A 16,992-nucleotide genomic window follows, 5' to 3' on the forward strand; every position below is an offset into this window, starting at 1 on the left:
TTTTATCAAGCTAGCTGTTCTTTCTGTGTGTTTTTCTACTGCGGTTCTGAAATTTGGTGCTGTAATCAGTGGGTCTTGATGCAATCAGGAACCACTTATCAACAGCCACTGGGAATTTGGATCATTGATTAATATATTTTGTAACCTTTATTTCTCCAGGAAAACCCACTGAGATTAAAAATCTCCTTTGCAAGAGAATCCTGGTCAAGGCTGGCAGCAGCACACAGAGATTACAGAACATTAATGAATAAATACATTAAAAAATCCTTAGTTGAAACATTTACAGATTATTCCTTCTCAAAATCAGTAAAAACAGCCTAAAATATATATTTCTGCAACTGTCCAAGAAGAGGGAGCAAAATCTGAAAAGAAGATCTTATCTTTAGCTTATTATAATTCAATTAAATGGCAATTAATGAGAATTAATTCAAATTAAATTTTGGGTTTCTAAAGTTTCAGGGAGTCGCCCCTCAGGTAGGTGTTCCGGTCTCTGTTAATATGTCACCTGTTGCTGTGAATGGGAGGGGCAGATGCTTAATGATTACAAATAAAGGTTCAACAGGCATCACTTCTTACAGAGTCTGAGTGCAGGCGACTGACACCATGGCGAAAGGCTTCTTCATCAGTAAAGCTCTTGCAGTCGCAGGGATCTTAATAGGAGTGGCTGCCCTGTCCACCATCATCGCTCTGTCTGTCGTTTACTCTCAGGAAAAATCCAAAAACAACGAGGCATCACCAACTCAGGGAGGAGGAACCACTTCTAAACCCACTACAACACCTACAACACCTTCCCCTTCCAACGAACCATGGGACAAATATCGGCTGCCAAAAACCCTGGTGCCGCATCACTACAGCGTGACTCTGTGGCCCCGACTGACACCAGATCCAAAGACTGGGCTGTACATCTTCACAGGTAAAGCTGGACGGTGGAAACCTTCAGTCTAGATCACAGTTAAGGTCTAAATCTGCCTTTCTTCAGCCACAAGGACTGAGCCCAGCATCAATTTTAAAAATCCAACCAAATCGTGTGGAGCAACTAAAATGGACGCAGACTGAAAGTTTCAGAGACCTAAAAGCATCTTGAGTCAAAAGTGGAAGAAACGTGCAACATCCACAGCGATCTACAAATTTTCAATTAAATTACAAAACAAAACAGATTGAGTAACATCTGTATATATATATATATATATATATATATATATATATATATATATATATATATATATATATATATACATATATATATATATTTGTCTTCATTCAGTCAGAAGTTGAATTTAAACATTTCTGATGGTTTTCTTGTGTTTCAGGAAACTCATTTGTGGAGTTTGAGTGTGTGGAGGAGACGGATCTCATTCTTATCCACTCTAACAAGCTGAACTACACGGTGCAGTCAAATGAGAAGTTTGCGGAGCTCTCAGCCGCCGGCGGTGGCAGCGCACCATCCATCAAGAACTCCTGGCTGCAGAAGGAGACTCAGTTCCTGGTTCTGGAGCTGGACGGTAAACTGGTGAAAGGACAAAAGTATCGCCTCGACACCGTGTTCACTGGAGAGCTGGCTGACGATCTGGGAGGTTTCTACAGGAGCGAGTACATAGAGGATGGAGTCAAGAAGTAAGAATAATCCCTGTTTGTGTTTCAATAAAATGTTGTCCTCCTCCACCCTGAGCTGAAATGCTGCTGTTAAATGTTCTGCACAACTATGTTGTTTTCTAATTATTAATTATAATATTCTTATTCAAGATTCAACTGAAAGCTGTTTTGATCCTTCAGAGGAGAACATTTTTAGCTTAATTTTCACAGAACGAATGATTCACTATGAATCAGGGATCTTCAAATCTTCTAGTTTTACGGTGGTTATCTTTGATGTTTTGTTTCTGTCATCTTAATGGACTTTTTTTTATCACTGGAACCCAGAGAACTTTGCCCCTCTGTTATGTAACAGGGTCTAATGGATGGATGTAGCCACGGCAACATGATCCATAAACAGCCATCTTTAAAACCTCTTGTTGGGAATTTGAGTGTTGCTCACTGCAAGGGAGGGAGGGAAGAAGGGAGGCATGGGTTGGTTGGTTGGTTGGTTGGTTGGTTGGTTGGTTGGTTGGTTGGTTGGTTGGTTGGTTGGTTGGTTGGTTGGTTGGTTGGTTGGTTGGTTGGATGTATGGCTGATTAGTTGGTTGGTTGGATTGTTGATTGGTTAGTTGGATATATGGTTGGTTGGCTGGTTTAGTTATTTGGTTGGTTGGATGGATGGATGGATGGATGGATGGATGGATGGATGGATGGATGGATGGATGGATGGATGGATGGATGGATGGATGGATGGATGGATGGATGGATGGATGGATGGATGGATGGATGGATGGATGGATGGATGGATGTCTGATCTCTGCTGCTCTGTTCCCTCCAGGGTCATTGCGACCACCCAGATGCAGGCGACCGATGCCAGGAAGTCGTTCCCCTGCTTCGACGAGCCGGCGCTGAAAGCTTATTTCGACATCACTCTGATCCACGATAAGGAAACTGTGGCTCTGTCCAACGGCGCTGAAAAAGGTCTGTTTCATATCTCTGACTGCTGGACAACCTTAAACAAGGAACCTCTGGTCTACTATCCAGAACACTGTAGAACAAAACAAAAAGAATAGGAAATGATTGAAAGTCTGTTGGGTCTAGTTAAAATTTGGAAACCTTGCTTTTCAAAGTTGATGGATCCTCTTCAAACATTATCATAAATAAAATGTAGATTTGGTTTTTGTTTTTGTACAGAATCCAAACCCGTCACCATAAATGGTCAAGAGGTGCAGCAGACGGTCTTTGAGCGCACTGAGAAGATGTCCACCTATCTGCTGGCCTTCATCGTCAGCGACTACGGCTTCATCCAGGACACCATTGACGAGGTTAAGGTACTTCACCACTTCCAGTCTCTTTAACCTTATTGAATTTGTTTGGAGCTTTTATGTGAATCACTGTAACACTAACACTCACTGGGTTCGAATCTGACATCAGGTCTAAAATCTGTGGATTTATGGGTTAGAATTTGATTTTTGTTTCCGTTTCAGATCCGGATTTTTGCCCGGAAGCCTGCCATTGCTGCTGGCCAAGGAAGCTACGCCCTCAACATCACCGGACCCATCCTGAAGTTCTTTGAGGAGTATTATAACTCCACGTACCCACTGCCCAAATCTGGTCAGTCCAACTCTCTGACAATGGCTTTATGACACATCCATCCATTCATACATACATTTAGATATCCATCTATCCATTTGGGTATCATCCATCTAGTTGTTCATCGTCCGTCTTCCATAAAACCTCCATCCATACATACAAATCTTCTATAATCATCCATCATCCATAAATAATCTATCCATCCTGAACAATTTACCTAAATCGCTTAGGAAGGTGATGGCCAGATTAACATATTCAGTTGCCACAAGTGGCCCCCGCCCCACACTTTGCCCACCACTGCTTTAATGAGACTTTACCAGGGCGAAATGCTGGCATGCTGTGCTTCAGCCTCCTCTCTGACAGTGCTGGTTTGTTCTTCTGTCTCACTGAGGGAATATTTGCTTTCAAAATGACATAAAAACATACATGAAATGAAGAATTAAATGTCTGAAACAGCTGAAAAACATTCCTGTATTCCTGCTGGTTTATGAGGCGTCACAAAGATCATAATAACCTTACTTTTCAGTCATCATCGGTTCTGAGGGTTTATAGTGTTTTTACAACCAACTCTCTCAATGATTTACCTTTACGGACGACTCAATGAAGACAGTGAAGCTGCTTCATCAGCCTTTCTGAGATTAATTTAAAAAAAGATATCTTCATCATCTGTTCTCACTGTTTCAGTGTCAGGCCGGAAGTCAGAGCAAAGCTTTTATTTGTTGGTTGGGATTTTTTTATGATGCGTTCTGTGAAGATATGATAACAGCATCAGGGTTGAGCAGATAAACTCTGATCCTTTGATTTACAGCCGTTCATCCATTAAATACATTTTATGGCAGTCATCACATCTGAGAAAAACAACGCTTTACTGTCCTTCTGTCACCTGACGAGCGATCCAGCTCACACAGAAACAGCTGTTTCTTCTTTCTGCTCTTTCAGGTTCAGTGAGGAATTTACGGAAGGCCAAAAGAGTCAAAATTAAATGAATAAATCAGTACATCATAAAATCATCAATTAAATTAACCAATAGATAAATAAATGTCAATTTAAATGTTTAAATCATTTATTTAACAGACAACTATTTTATGAAATGTCAATATTATTAAAATGCAAAGACTCAAAAGCTCATTTAAATAATTAGCCCTGCACAAAAATGTGAGCTTGACAGATAAAATTATTTTATGTTGACGTTACAGGACCCATGAAATACTTAAATACCCATTTAATTAATGATATGCATCAGCTTTTATGTTGCCATAAAGATTAAATCTTTAAAATGTAAACATAAATGGCGACCTGTCCAGGGTGCACCACTTTTGTCAAAAAATGACACAACAGAAATGTCGGGATTTGCAGGTTGTGTCCATTGGAAACTCGCCTGACTTTTTAAAATCTCCTCTGTCCTGCAGATCAGATCGCCATCCCTGATTTTAACGCAGGAGCCATGGAGAACTGGGGTCTGATCACGTATAGAGAGACGGCGCTGCTGTATGACGAGGCCTTCTCCTCCAACTCCAACAAAGAGAGGATAGCCACCATCATTGCTCACGAACTGGCCCACATGGTGAGCTCAGATCAATGCTAAGCTGCAGAGACATTCACATACTGTTATGAGTTATGAGGAAAATAAAATAAAAAAATAAATCTGGAGGCAAAATGCACCAAAGCTTCTCTTATTACAAACCAGGCTTCTGAGATCAGGATGCAAGCACAGCGCTACGGAGCCCCCTAGTGGACATGGAGGATTTATTTTCTTTGCACAAACTAAATGTGCAAAGAAAAATGGAAAAACAACTAATATTATTTTTATAGTTACACAAATATTAGGTTAACCTATTCCTGTTGTTGGCTGTTTCCTCTATTTCCTCTATTTGGGGAAATAGAAGACATAAAACTTGTTTACTATAAATTTATTTTTTATCAGGTGAAATTACTTTACATATTTAAAATAATATGGCACAAAAATACCAACAATCATCAACAGCCATAACACCTGATATTATAACGTTATAATCTTTATCTTTCTATTACAAGAATAAAGTCACCATGTTATGACTTTATTCTCGTAATATAACTTTATTCTCATCAGTTTATTTTTTTCTCAATATGACTCCATCGTACTTTGGTGAGGTAGTGAACAAATTTCTCCCATGTCCTCTAGGGGGCGCAGTAGGACCCAGACTGCTTGGTCATTATTTATTTTAGTTTTTATAAATGTAATTTTCTCATCTTCTCTCTGTTGTCCCTGCAGTGGTTTGGAAACCTGGTCACTCTGCGCTGGTGGAACGACTTGTGGTTGAACGAAGGCTTTGCTTCATACGTGGAGTACCTGGGAGCAGACAAAGCCGAACCCGACTGGAACGTGGTACAAATTTTCTCTACGTTTGATGCTAATTATCATTCCAGATGTTCGATGGCGCTCTTAATGGAGTCACCTTCCTCTTGTCTCCTGCAGAAAGACCTGATAGTCCTCAATGACGTCCACAGGGTGTTTGCAGTTGACGCTTTGACGTCGTCTCATCCGCTGTCCTCCCTTGAAGACGACATCCAGAAACCAGCTCAGATCAGCGAGCTCTTCGATGCCATCTCATACAGCAAGGTCAGGAAGCACACACAAGCATATGGGATGCCATTTGTAAAGTTACACACAATAAAATGAACAGCTATACTTTTGGCTTATTTAGCCTTCCATAGAGAAAAAAGTGGGCGTTCATTTTTCACATTTATAAACGTCAGCATTCCAAACTAACTTTTTCATTCACAAACAAAATATTTAGAAGTCCACCTCAGCTTATTAGCAAGCGAATGAGCTAAACATTTAGCTTGGACCTAAGTATGTAGTTATCAGCTAAATATTTAGCAAACAATCTAAACAGTTGGATATGACTTGAATATTTAGCTAGCAACCTAAATATTTAATTATGAGCTAAATATCTAGTTAGCAACCTAAAACTTTAGTTTGAGAACTAAATAATTTAATATCTAGTTTAGTTTGCATGCTATAGCAACCTAAGAAATTAGCTATGGCCTAAATATTTTGTTTGCAGACTAAATATTTAGATGTAAGCTAAATATTTAGTTTGGAAATTAAATGTTTAGTTTAGAAAATAAATATTTTGTTTGGAAAATAAATATTTAGCTTGGGGCTAAATATTTAGTTTACAAGCTAAATATTTCACAAACTAAATATTTAGCAAGAGAGCTAAACTATAAATTAATATTTAATTTGCAACTACATTTTCAGTGTGACTTGCGAATTAAATATTTAGTTTGCTAGCTAAATATTTAGTTCATAACTTAATATTTAGGTTGTGATCAGAGCTCTCTTGTAGAAATTGTAAACAAAGATGGATAAAAATGCCTTGACTTTATTCCTCTTCTGCATTTCTAAAATCTGAGCCGGGGTGTGTAATAAGATCTAAGTGGATATTCTTCTCATCTTCAGGGAGCCTCTGTCCTCAGGATGCTGTCAGACTTCCTGACTGAACCGGTCTTCACCAAAGGACTCCAGGTGACTTCCTGAAAAATATGATCAAACAGTTTTTGGATTTTCTGCTGTTAAAATATATTTATTAAAACATGGAGATATAACATCTCTCCCTGTCCTGCAGAGCTACCTGAGGGAGTTCGCCTTTGACAACACTGTCTACACAGACCTCTGGCAGCATCTGCAGGCGGTATGTCGTCTTCACGCACTTTGAACATTCAGGTTATGTTTTTCTGAAGAAAACTCATCTGTCAGTTCTGGTTCACTCCCCAGACAAATTACAATAAAACCCAAGGGCTCCATTTCAAACTTTATTGGGGCTTTTAAACATTAAAGCTCACGTTTTTTTAAATTAGAAAAACAGCTGATGATCAATATCAATAGCTAACACATCTAATAGAATGTTCAATATCATAGAATATTGTCAGAACTCTGATCCAGAACTGCACAGCATTCTGGGAGATGTAGGCAGCTGTCTACATCTTCTCGCTGTCAATCTCTCACAGCGAGCTAAGCTATGTGGGTGGAATCAACTAATTTACTCTTTGGTTACCTAGCAACTCGCTCACTCTTTGGTTGCCTAGCAACAACTTGTTGAGTAACTTGCACAGCAGTAGTTTAAGGTTTCGCCAACGTGTCTCATAAATGCTTAAAAATAAACAACAGCGTGGAGTGAAAGCTGTGGATGAAGACGGAAACGTCAGGCAGTATTTCAGATATTTAAAACAAAAACGAATCAATAATTATCTGTCTCGACTGATATGAAATGCTTGTGATACGTTTTAACAGCCATATTGTCCAGTCATGATGCATACCAAACTATTATTGATTCAAATTTGTGACAATTAGTCCAGAATGAGTCCAAGCTGGGTTATCAACAGAAAAACGATCCCAAATGCAGCAGAAATTGGCTGGAAGAGAAGAATCAACATGTTTAATGAGAGTTATTTATGCAAAAGATGGTTTTATAAGTGGTTCATTTAAATTTTCCCCTGATTGGGTGTGCAAAATACTTACACACAGACAAACACACCACTTTAAGAAAGCAAAAAAACACGTCTCTTCACCTACAGCATAAAATAAAACCAAAAACATTTTTCATACAATTTGTAAAGTAAAAAAAGTCCACATCTTTATTTCATTTGTGTCTCAGAATGTTTTCAAACTGAACTTAGTTAGTTTTATGCTTTCTGGTGTTTAACAGGCTGTGAACGCCAGTGAAGAGACGCTTCCTAAAACTGTCAAGGACATCATGAACACCTGGGTGCTGCAGATGGGCTTCCCTGTGGTCACCATAGATACCGCCTCCGGCAGCGTTTCCCAGAAGCACTTCCTCCTGGATCCAGACTCCACCGTTACCACTCCATCTGAGTACAAGTACGTAAACAGCTCGCTGACATTTTCCAAGAATGCCTGTGCTATCACAAACTGTTTTCCCACAAAATCATTTTACCGTCCATAAAAAGTGGGTCTAAAAGTACTAACAGAGTGGTTTCTGCTCCAGTTATGTGTGGAGCGTTCCAATCAGATGGATGAAGAAAGGAGCCAGCAAGAGCTTCATGTGGCTGACGGAAAAATCAGGTATAAAAATATCAAATGACCATGTGACTCAATTATTCCTGTTTTCAGAGTAGCCATTTAGTAGCTGGTTTGTTTTTCTTTTTAATGGTTTTGTAATAGATAAAAGTTAGACTTTAGATGTCAAATTACAACGGCGCATTTAACCCTCCTGTTATGTTCGTTTCTGAGGTACAGCAATAATGTTCGCGGGTCAATTTGACCCGGGGAGTTCTATAGTGTTCTATAGTGTCAGAAACCAAAAAAATCCTCCAAATCTTTTTTGTGTCTGATTATTAACTCCTATACTAACCATTTCAATCAATATTTGTGCAATTATGTTTTTTATTCCTCACAAATAAAGGATCAATGACAACAATTTACTCATTCGGACATAAAAAAATGTGATTTACATTTTTTTAATGCCCACTGAAAAACCTAAACACAAAATAACACTAAGTATCTTTGAAAGCGATTTTCTGTAAATTCTTTTACATTACATTTAGATTTTTTTTTGAAGGGGTCATCTTTATAATTGAACTTGAGACACTATTCTGCCCTGAGTCAAATTGACCTGCTGACTAAAATCAAGACAAATGAGTCCTGAAGATGATCCTCCAGGTGGATTTCCAGTTTAAACCTGCATGTCCAAAACATAACTGGGTTTTTCATCACATGCTGCCCAGATTTTTATGTCATATTTAGCTGGTGTGGAAGGCATATATAGTGTAAATGAGCAGCGACCTCTGAATGCCAGCGGTGATCTTTATGAATGCCACAAATCTTCCATCTACTGTGACATTGGAGCCTGTTTTATAGGACAGGAGAAGTTACAACCCACATGTTCCACACTGTTCTATTAGCTGCTAGTTTGTCTTGTCCATCGATTGTCAAATCAGATTACTCTGGAGACAAGTCTCCAGAAACATTATGGCCCGAAATATTACCCTGCCTGTCTCTGCATCCCTTAGACTGGCTGTTGATTCATCCTTTGACTTGAAAACTCTGGTCAGAATGAGGACCTCCAAATATGCATGTAAATGCATCTGGTCCAGCTCCTTCCAGTTCTCTCCAAAAACTCGCCTTCCTTTTAGACTTGTCATGTCAACAATGATTTTCTGTATTGCACTAGACACGAGTAGCTCAGACTGACTTGATGTTTGTGATGTGAGTTACTGCCATCCTGGCATGATCAAGAAGTTCCAGAGCTTCCAGGGTTGTCATCTTTTTATTTCCCTGCTGCTCATTTCCTGATCTCCGACAGTGACGATATTACATGTACCTTCAGTGTGTAATGTGTTTAGGACTCCCTTGCAGAGAGTATTTATGTCCCCCCCCCCCACTTCTGCTGGGTGTCCACTCAGTGTGGGTGGAGTTTGTCCACAGGAACAGAAAAGGTTCCTGTCAAAAGTTGCATGAACACCTGCTTTCTGGCAGCTTCCTAGAGAAGTAAAGAGAATAGTGAAAGAGTGGGTTTGTGTGTGTGTTTAGGGGTGTGTGTGGTGTGTGTGTGTGTATGCGTGTGTATTCATGCATGTGTGGTGTGGTGTGTGTGTGTATGTGTGTGGTGAAATATGTCTCATAGGTGCAAGGAAACAAACAGAATTGGACATTTTTTTAACCTTTTTACCCTTCAACTTGTATGGCGGGTCAAATTGACCCGAACAGTATCTATGTAACAAATAGACGCAGGGGGGGCTGCAAGTGTGTAAAATGAACCATTTTCATTTTATACATAGAGTGCACCTATTAAGACAAATAGAAAAAATTTCATGCAGAAAAAATACTTCTAACTATTTTTCTTTTATTTTTAAACTTTGAAACGGGTCAAATTGACCCGGAACATAACAGGAGAGTAAATTTCCAAGAAAAACTCTGAAATTTCTGAGATTTGTTTGTCTGTAAACATACATACATTTTTAACATCGATAAGAACATTAATGCTGTTCGCTGCGTCCATGTAGCTGTAAAAAAGCAGCACTGCACCAGCTTTTATTTAAAGCCCACGTAAACAAGCAGTTTTTGCTTTCTATTTCATCTGAACACTCTTAGCTGCATCCAAATCTGGTTTTAATCAGTCTGTTAAACTTGGTTTAATACAGCAGATTTTTAAAGAAAGAGTGACTCAGATGCTGTAGTTATTTCTGAGGTGACTGTACAGTTCTCAGGAAAGAAAAAGAGAGTGCAGTTGACCCCAAAAGACTTTCAACTTGATGATTTTGGCCCATGTGATAAAAAGCTTTGACATCGTCGCTTTAAATCCAAGTTGCATATTTAACATTTGAAGTGGCAGAAAATTGCAGATATCCAACAAATTGCCACAAGAATAAAACAATCAAACTGGCCGCTCTAATGTAAAAAATAATTTCTCCTGTAGATACCAATAATGACATGAAGGCGGGTTCTGACTGGGTGCTGGCCAACCTTGATGTGGTTGGATACTACAGAGTCAACTATAATGAAGGCAACTGGGATAAACTGCTGTCCGCTCTGAGCACCAACCACGAGGTAGGAACAGCTTCCTGAAGGCTTTTCTGTCTGTGTGGTTCGACTGTACCTGACATGTTGCTGTTTGCATTTAAGGACATTCCAAAGATCAACAGAGCTCAGCTGGTGGACGATGCCTTCAACCTGGCCAGGTACGTCTGAAGCTAACAGACAGAAGCAGGGATGAAGGTCGAGCCTGTGATGCATTCAGGGATAATATGATAAAAGCTCATAGTGTTGTTAGAAACTGGTGAATTAGTAGTAGATAGAAAAAAAGTTAATTCCTGTAAAAAACTGAAATGTTCAACTTTTCAAACTCAGAAGAGTTCAAAAAGTAGAAAATGTTCAACTTTTGTAACTCAGAAATGTCCATGTTTTATCAAGAACATTTCTGAGATTAATCTAAAAATCTGATTCTTTTTATAGCAATTTTTTTACTCAGAAAAGTATTTGTTTTTTCTAGTAAATTTCTGAGATTAATCTCAAAATTTCGGAGTTTTTCCAAGTAAAATTTTGATTATTCGAACTCAGGAATGTCCTTGTTTTTTTAGTCAATTATGTAATTCATTTTTACATTTCTGAGTTTTTTCAAGTAATTTGACTTTTCAAACTCAGAAATTTCAGCTTTTTACAGTTATTTTCTCATTAATCTGATTAAGCTCAAATGTTTGAGCATTTATTAGGAAATTTGCAGTTTTTTCTATCTATAACGACAGTAATTCAAATTTTATTAAAATTTTGAATTTGAAAACATCGTTGCAGATACGTGCAGCTTTGAGCTTGTTAAAACACAGATTTAGAACAAATATTTCCTAAATTGACCTTTTTTGTCGTCTGAGCGAGTATATATGATAATAAATCCTACTGCCTGTTGTCCCCCAAAGAGCTAAGATCATCCCGACAGTTCGGGCGCTAAAAACCACCCTGTACCTGAAGAACGAGAGGGAATATATGCCATGGGAGTCTGCTCTGGACAACCTGGACTTCTTCTTCCTGATGTTCGATCGCAGCGAGGTGTACGGAGCCATGCAGGTGCTCGTCCTTCCTACGTTAATCTATGAACGTTTCTTTACGTTTCCCAACCTTTGTTTAATATTTTATTGCCTCCTGAACCGTGGATCTCATGTTTGCAGGAATATCTGAGGAATCAGGTCACCCCTCTGTTCCAGCACTACAAAGAGATAACAAGCAACTGGACCAAAGTGCCAGATGGTCACATGGACCAGTGAGTACAGAATAATATAATATAATACCATTGATGAAGAAGTACTAGTTCCATTGGCAGATAGATTAACTTACAAGACATTTTCCCACTGCTATAAGTTATAAGCCTCTATTACTTGCTGAAAAGTTACTTTTAAGTTAGTCGTACTTAGGATGTACTAAGATATTGTGTTTTTCCAGTGAATTTATGCACACAGGCTCAACATATCTTGTCTAAGTGCAGCTGGTAGTTTCTTTTTGCTTTGCAAATATAATTTGTTTAACCACACCGTCTGGACTGACCAACTTTCAGGACAACTCAAGGAAGATCTATGAATAAATTTAGATTTCTAAAAAGTGAAACAGTCTTTTATTGCATTTTCTAAACAGTTGCAGATTCTGAGAACACAGGCTCAAATATCTGAGTCCAAAAAAATTCAAACATTGGGAAGGTTAATGCAGTATTTCTCAAATAGTGGGATGTGTCTTGCATCAAGACAGTTTTCATTAATAAAATAGGAAAATAATTCTTCCACTTGGATCTTTACTGCTTCTAAAAACAGCTAAAGCTCTTAAAGAAACACCCAGAAGGTTTTTGGCAATGTTTTTTGGTGTGTGGAAAGTGAACGTTTCAAAAGCCTTCAGAATTTAATGTTACAAATCAGCAGGGACTGCCCCGTTACCTAGCAACCCCAGCGACGCCCAACCCATCACCTAGCAACCCCAGCAAAGCATTGAGTTGTGGGGGCGTGGCCAGCAACAGCTAATTTGGATTTAAAGTGACAGAGGCAATACAAAAGTTAATTCTAAAAGCAGCTCAAAATATTATCCAAGAATGATTTTGTGCAAAAAATGTAATGAACATGTTTTTTATTGTCCATAGACTCAACTTAACCTGTTCAAGAAGGCATAATAGATCACCTTTAAGGTTTTTTTGTCATGGGTTTACCACCAAACCAGCATCGTCTTATTTGGCAGTCTATAACTTATTAAGTTGTGTTCAGGAACCAGTAAATAAAACATGGATTTCTGATGGTCACCACCAACTGGTTTGTCCTCAGTTTAAACTCCAAGTCTTCTGTAATCTTCCTGCAGGTATAATCAGGTGAATGCCATCAGCCTGGCCTGTAAGACCGGTCTGGAGGAATGTCAGGATCTGGTCCAGTCGTGGTTCAAAGAGTGGATGGAAACAGACAAAAACCCGTGAGTGGCAGAACATTAAGTCAGACCTCTTAAAGGCCGTTGCTTTAAGGCTCCTTCATCATCATGGCGACGTCTCTCTCCAGAATCCACCCCAACCTGCGATCCACTGTGTACTGTAATGCCATCGCAGCAGGGGGCGCCGAAGAGTGGGAATTTGCCTGGAAGAAGTTTAAGAGCGCCTCCATCGCCATTGAAGCTGATAAACTGCGTGCAGCGATGGCCTGCACCACAAAACCGTGGCTGCTCAACAGGTTGGTTCAAATGATGCTAATGAAGGAGACATTAGATCAGGAATGATGAAGCATCTCATGTTGTTGTGGAGGGGTGGGGGCAATAAAAATCTGATCAGGGCCCCGAAAAGTTTTGGGCCAGCCTTGGTCTGTTATCTGAAATAACAGATTTTCAAAAGAAGTATTTTACAGTCTGTTCTCTGTCTAACTCTGGTTTGTTCCTCAGGTATCTGGAGTACACTCTGGATGCAAACCAGATCCGGAAGCAGGACGGCACCTCCACCATCGTCTACATCGCCCAGAACGTGATCGGTCAGTCTCTGGCGTGGGACTTCATCAGGGCTCGCTGGAATTACATCTTCACTCAGTGAGTGGGACACTGAAGCCGTGTGAAAGTCACATGCAGTCATGACCTGTTGGGCAACATCTGTCAACTTTAAAACCATAAACTCTGCCTTTATGAAGAGAGATGAGCGTTTTTATGAGGCTGTTTACCATCAATGAAAGGTTTTATTGATCAAGTCAGGTCCTCAGCTGATCTTTGATCCTCATAAAACCATCTGTAATTCAGTTTGGTATTTCTTTCAGACTCATTTTATTTGTACAACTACATCATAAAAGCTTGAGCTTCAATGGCAGAGAGAGTGAAATTACAGAGATTTATTGCATGATGCGGCCGTCAGATTTATCGACTAATGTATGTAAGAGGAGAATTAGATTAGCTGATGTTGGAGGTGAAAGAGGTTTGAATATTATTTCTTACAGATTTTTGCTTCGTTTTTTTGTTCCTCTCATATCTGGTGATGTTTCTTCTCGTAGGTACGGTGGTGGATCCTTCTCCTTCGCCAACCTCATCAATGGAGTCACCAAACGCTTCTCCTCAGAGTTTGAGCTTCAGCAGGTTAGAGAACATTTTAAAATGATTAAAATTTTTGCGGACATATTGTAATTTGTATCATCAGCTGATTGATGAGGTGTTTTAATCTGTAGTGAAATAGTATTAGCTGTTTGTGCTCCTTACAGGACAAAATCTCAGGGATATCTGAGGATATTGATCATGTGTTCTTTGTGTCTTAGAGATAAAGAACCTTAGCTCGAATGACGAATGGATTCAGGTGTTGCACAGTGATGAAAGCTAAGATATAAAGAAGACATATTATGCAAAATTCACATCTTGCACACTTTTGTACTTCCATTTAGGTTTCCACTGCTTCGAAAATCAGTCAAAGTGCTAAAAAAAAATCCCAGCCAGTTTTTGACAATAAATTTATGTTTTTTGGTGTCTGGAAAATGACCTGTTTAAGGAAACCTTTCTAGTTTAACGACACAAATTAGCAGGCACTGCCTCTCATCTTATGACCCCATCGAAGCTCAGCCCGTTACCTAGCAACCCCAACAGAGTTCTGCCCGTCACCTAGCAACCCAAGTAGATCTCCAAGATGTTTGGTCTGCTGGTTTTACTGCTTTAAATTCTAAAGCTCTAATTTACTTGCCTGCTTTGTGAACATTCAGCTGAATAAAGTTCAACATCGGTGTCAGAGTTTTAGTTATCGGCTGTTAATAATTCCTCAAATAGCTAAACGTTTATATTCATGCTCTTATTTTGAAGTTGTTGGATTGATTGCGCAGCAGTTAACATAAAACATAAATGCAATATCTAAGGGTATTGTGGGACATGTAAATTATGATATCAAATTAAAGTGGTACTTGAAAGCTGAAGGTTTTCAGGGGCGGATAAAATTTGAATTGAAGTTCGCAGTTTAGCGTTAGCTTTTGTTTGTGTTAGCAAACTTAATGTTTATTATTAGTGCTTTAGGGTTAGCATAACTAACTTTTAACTGCTTTCAGAAAATCAGAACTTTTACTTGCAGAGTTTGTGCACTCAAGAAATTTGACTTCAGTTCCACTTTGCTCTCAATGAAGACAAATACAAAGTTTTTACAAAAGAAGAAGACGGTCACAAGCAGACTCATGCTCTCTAGTCACAAGAAATACAAACACACACGGCTACAAGAGAACATTTACCCTGTTAAAGGTTGTAAAGTCAGAAAATCTATTGAAAAGGTACCAGAAGTATGTTTTATCAAAAATTCAGGCCTGTTTTGCTAAAAGCAGATTGTATGTCCATATGTGGTCTGTTAAATAACTTAAATACCGTTTATAAGCCATGAATGGAGCAGACCTAACCAATTATGTTCTGTTTTGTTTCAGCTGAAGCAGTTCAAAGAGGATAATGCTGATGTGGGTTTCGGGTCCGGGACTCTGGCAGTGGACCAGTCCATCGAGAGAACACAAGCCAACATGAAATGGGTCGCCGAGAACAAAGAAAATGTTCTGGAATGGTTCAAGAATCCAGTTTAGATCATGACAAACATAAAATCTTGCTCCTATTTATTTAATTATAAATGCCTTTTTCATGAAAATAACCCATTTTTCCAAGCAGTTCATACTTTCTTACAGTCCAATGATTATTTTTACGTCTTGAAGTGGCATTTAGGTGGTACTATAACTTCACCACTAAAGTTGTTCAACTTGTTTCACATTGACAGAAAAAAACATATTTTATTTCAAGAAAGCTGAGAAGTGCCTAGATAAATATAAAACTAACACAAATGTGACACCTACAAGTGAATATGAGATTAAAGTGGGTTTTTTTCTTCAGATTTTTCTAAATGTTTTAAAACAATTAAAGAATAAAGTTTTAATCAACAGAAAGTGGAATATTATAAAAAGCAGATTTTGTATTTATTAGGTTTGTTTTGGTAATGAAAGCTGTCTTGAAACATCACATCAGCCTGAACCAGTTGTCTTTTACCTGTTGTTGACTATACAGAGACGGGGAATAAATCTGAATGTATTTTACGATATCTTGTGTCTAAATTCATAAATTTATGCACTGAGTTTATGTGTTTACTGTTCTTTGCTCTAATTTTATGTAAGACGTTCAAATTGCATTCCATGTACTTTACCATGAAGAAGTTTTTGTAAATTCTTTTGGACATTTCATGAATCCACAGATAATTAAATTGTTTGTACAGAAATCAAACTGGGTGTGTAAACGCCCCCCAGCATGTTTTATAAAAATCCTCCCTTTTCAGTTCTTTACAAAAGAAACTACTAACAATTTTTATTAAAAAATGCTGAAAGTGAGCATATTTAAGCATCTTAAAGCAACAATTTGACTCTGTTTTGAAAGAAAGCCAATAAAATAATTAAATCGCTGCTTGTCTTGTTTTTTCTGCAACACATGTACTATTTATCCACTGTGGTTTTTATAAAAACAAGTCATTTTAATGAAAACAATAAGAAAAGGTGGTTTTAGCAGTTCTTCTGTATTCGCATTGAATACTTCAATACTAATTCCCACCAGTGGGAATCTGTCATGTTTTATATTTTGAAGTGGGCTTCAAATCTTTCACCATGTTTCATTCTTTTGCAAAAAGCTCAATATGTTACTTTATTGTATAAAATAAAGAGTTTTCTTTTCCTTTGTAGATGAATCATTTTCTACGATCTAAAAATAGAAAAATATTTAATTATTTTTCTGGCTTTCAGAATAAACAGTTAGTTTGGTATATGTGTATGTGTGTAAGCTCTGAATCCACAAACAGCATCATTAACACACTGAGCTCTGTGCAATACTCTTCTACTTTATGGACT

The 16,992-nt window shown here is 38.3% G+C and overlaps 1 protein-coding gene across 1 annotated transcript; it reads left to right on the forward strand.

Moving 5' to 3' along the window:
- The first annotated feature begins 582 nt into the window (after window positions 1-582).
- anpepb.1 (alanyl aminopeptidase, membrane b, tandem duplicate 1) lies at window positions 583-16,554 on the forward strand. The gene is made up of 21 exons (XM_014972392.2): window positions 583-913; window positions 1,311-1,614; window positions 2,411-2,553; window positions 2,767-2,903; window positions 3,060-3,186; window positions 4,575-4,729; window positions 5,417-5,530; window positions 5,621-5,764; window positions 6,611-6,676; window positions 6,777-6,842; window positions 7,857-8,029; window positions 8,157-8,233; window positions 10,587-10,717; window positions 10,793-10,848; window positions 11,581-11,728; window positions 11,830-11,921; window positions 12,995-13,102; window positions 13,186-13,353; window positions 13,559-13,699; window positions 14,152-14,233; window positions 15,544-16,554. The coding sequence occupies exons 1-21, from the start codon at window positions 604-606 to the stop codon at window positions 15,691-15,693; spliced, it is 2,892 nt and encodes a 963-aa protein (XP_014827878.2). The 5' UTR covers window positions 583-603; the 3' UTR covers window positions 15,694-16,554.
- Window positions 16,555-16,992: the final 438 nt, after the last annotated feature.

The sequence above is a fragment of the Poecilia mexicana genome, unplaced genomic scaffold (assembly GCF_051168715.1).
Source record: "Poecilia mexicana isolate PSO_F unplaced genomic scaffold, ASM5116871v1 scaffold_6, whole genome shotgun sequence".
In the NCBI taxonomy this organism is placed as follows: Eukaryota; Metazoa; Chordata; class Actinopteri; order Cyprinodontiformes; family Poeciliidae; genus Poecilia; species Poecilia mexicana.

Excerpts from the sequence above, each read along its gene's own strand:
- anpepb.1 (XM_014972392.2), top strand. The coding sequence starts at position 604 with ATGGCGAAAGGCTTCTTCATCAGTAAAGCTCTTGCAGTCGCAGGGATC. Across the intron at positions 2,554-2,766 it reads GTCCAACGGCGCTGAAAAAG|AATCCAAACCCGTCACCATA; the intron begins GTCTGTTTCATA and ends GTTTTTGTACAG. Across the intron at positions 8,030-8,156 it reads ACCACTCCATCTGAGTACAA|TTATGTGTGGAGCGTTCCAA; the intron begins GTACGTAAACAG and ends TTTCTGCTCCAG.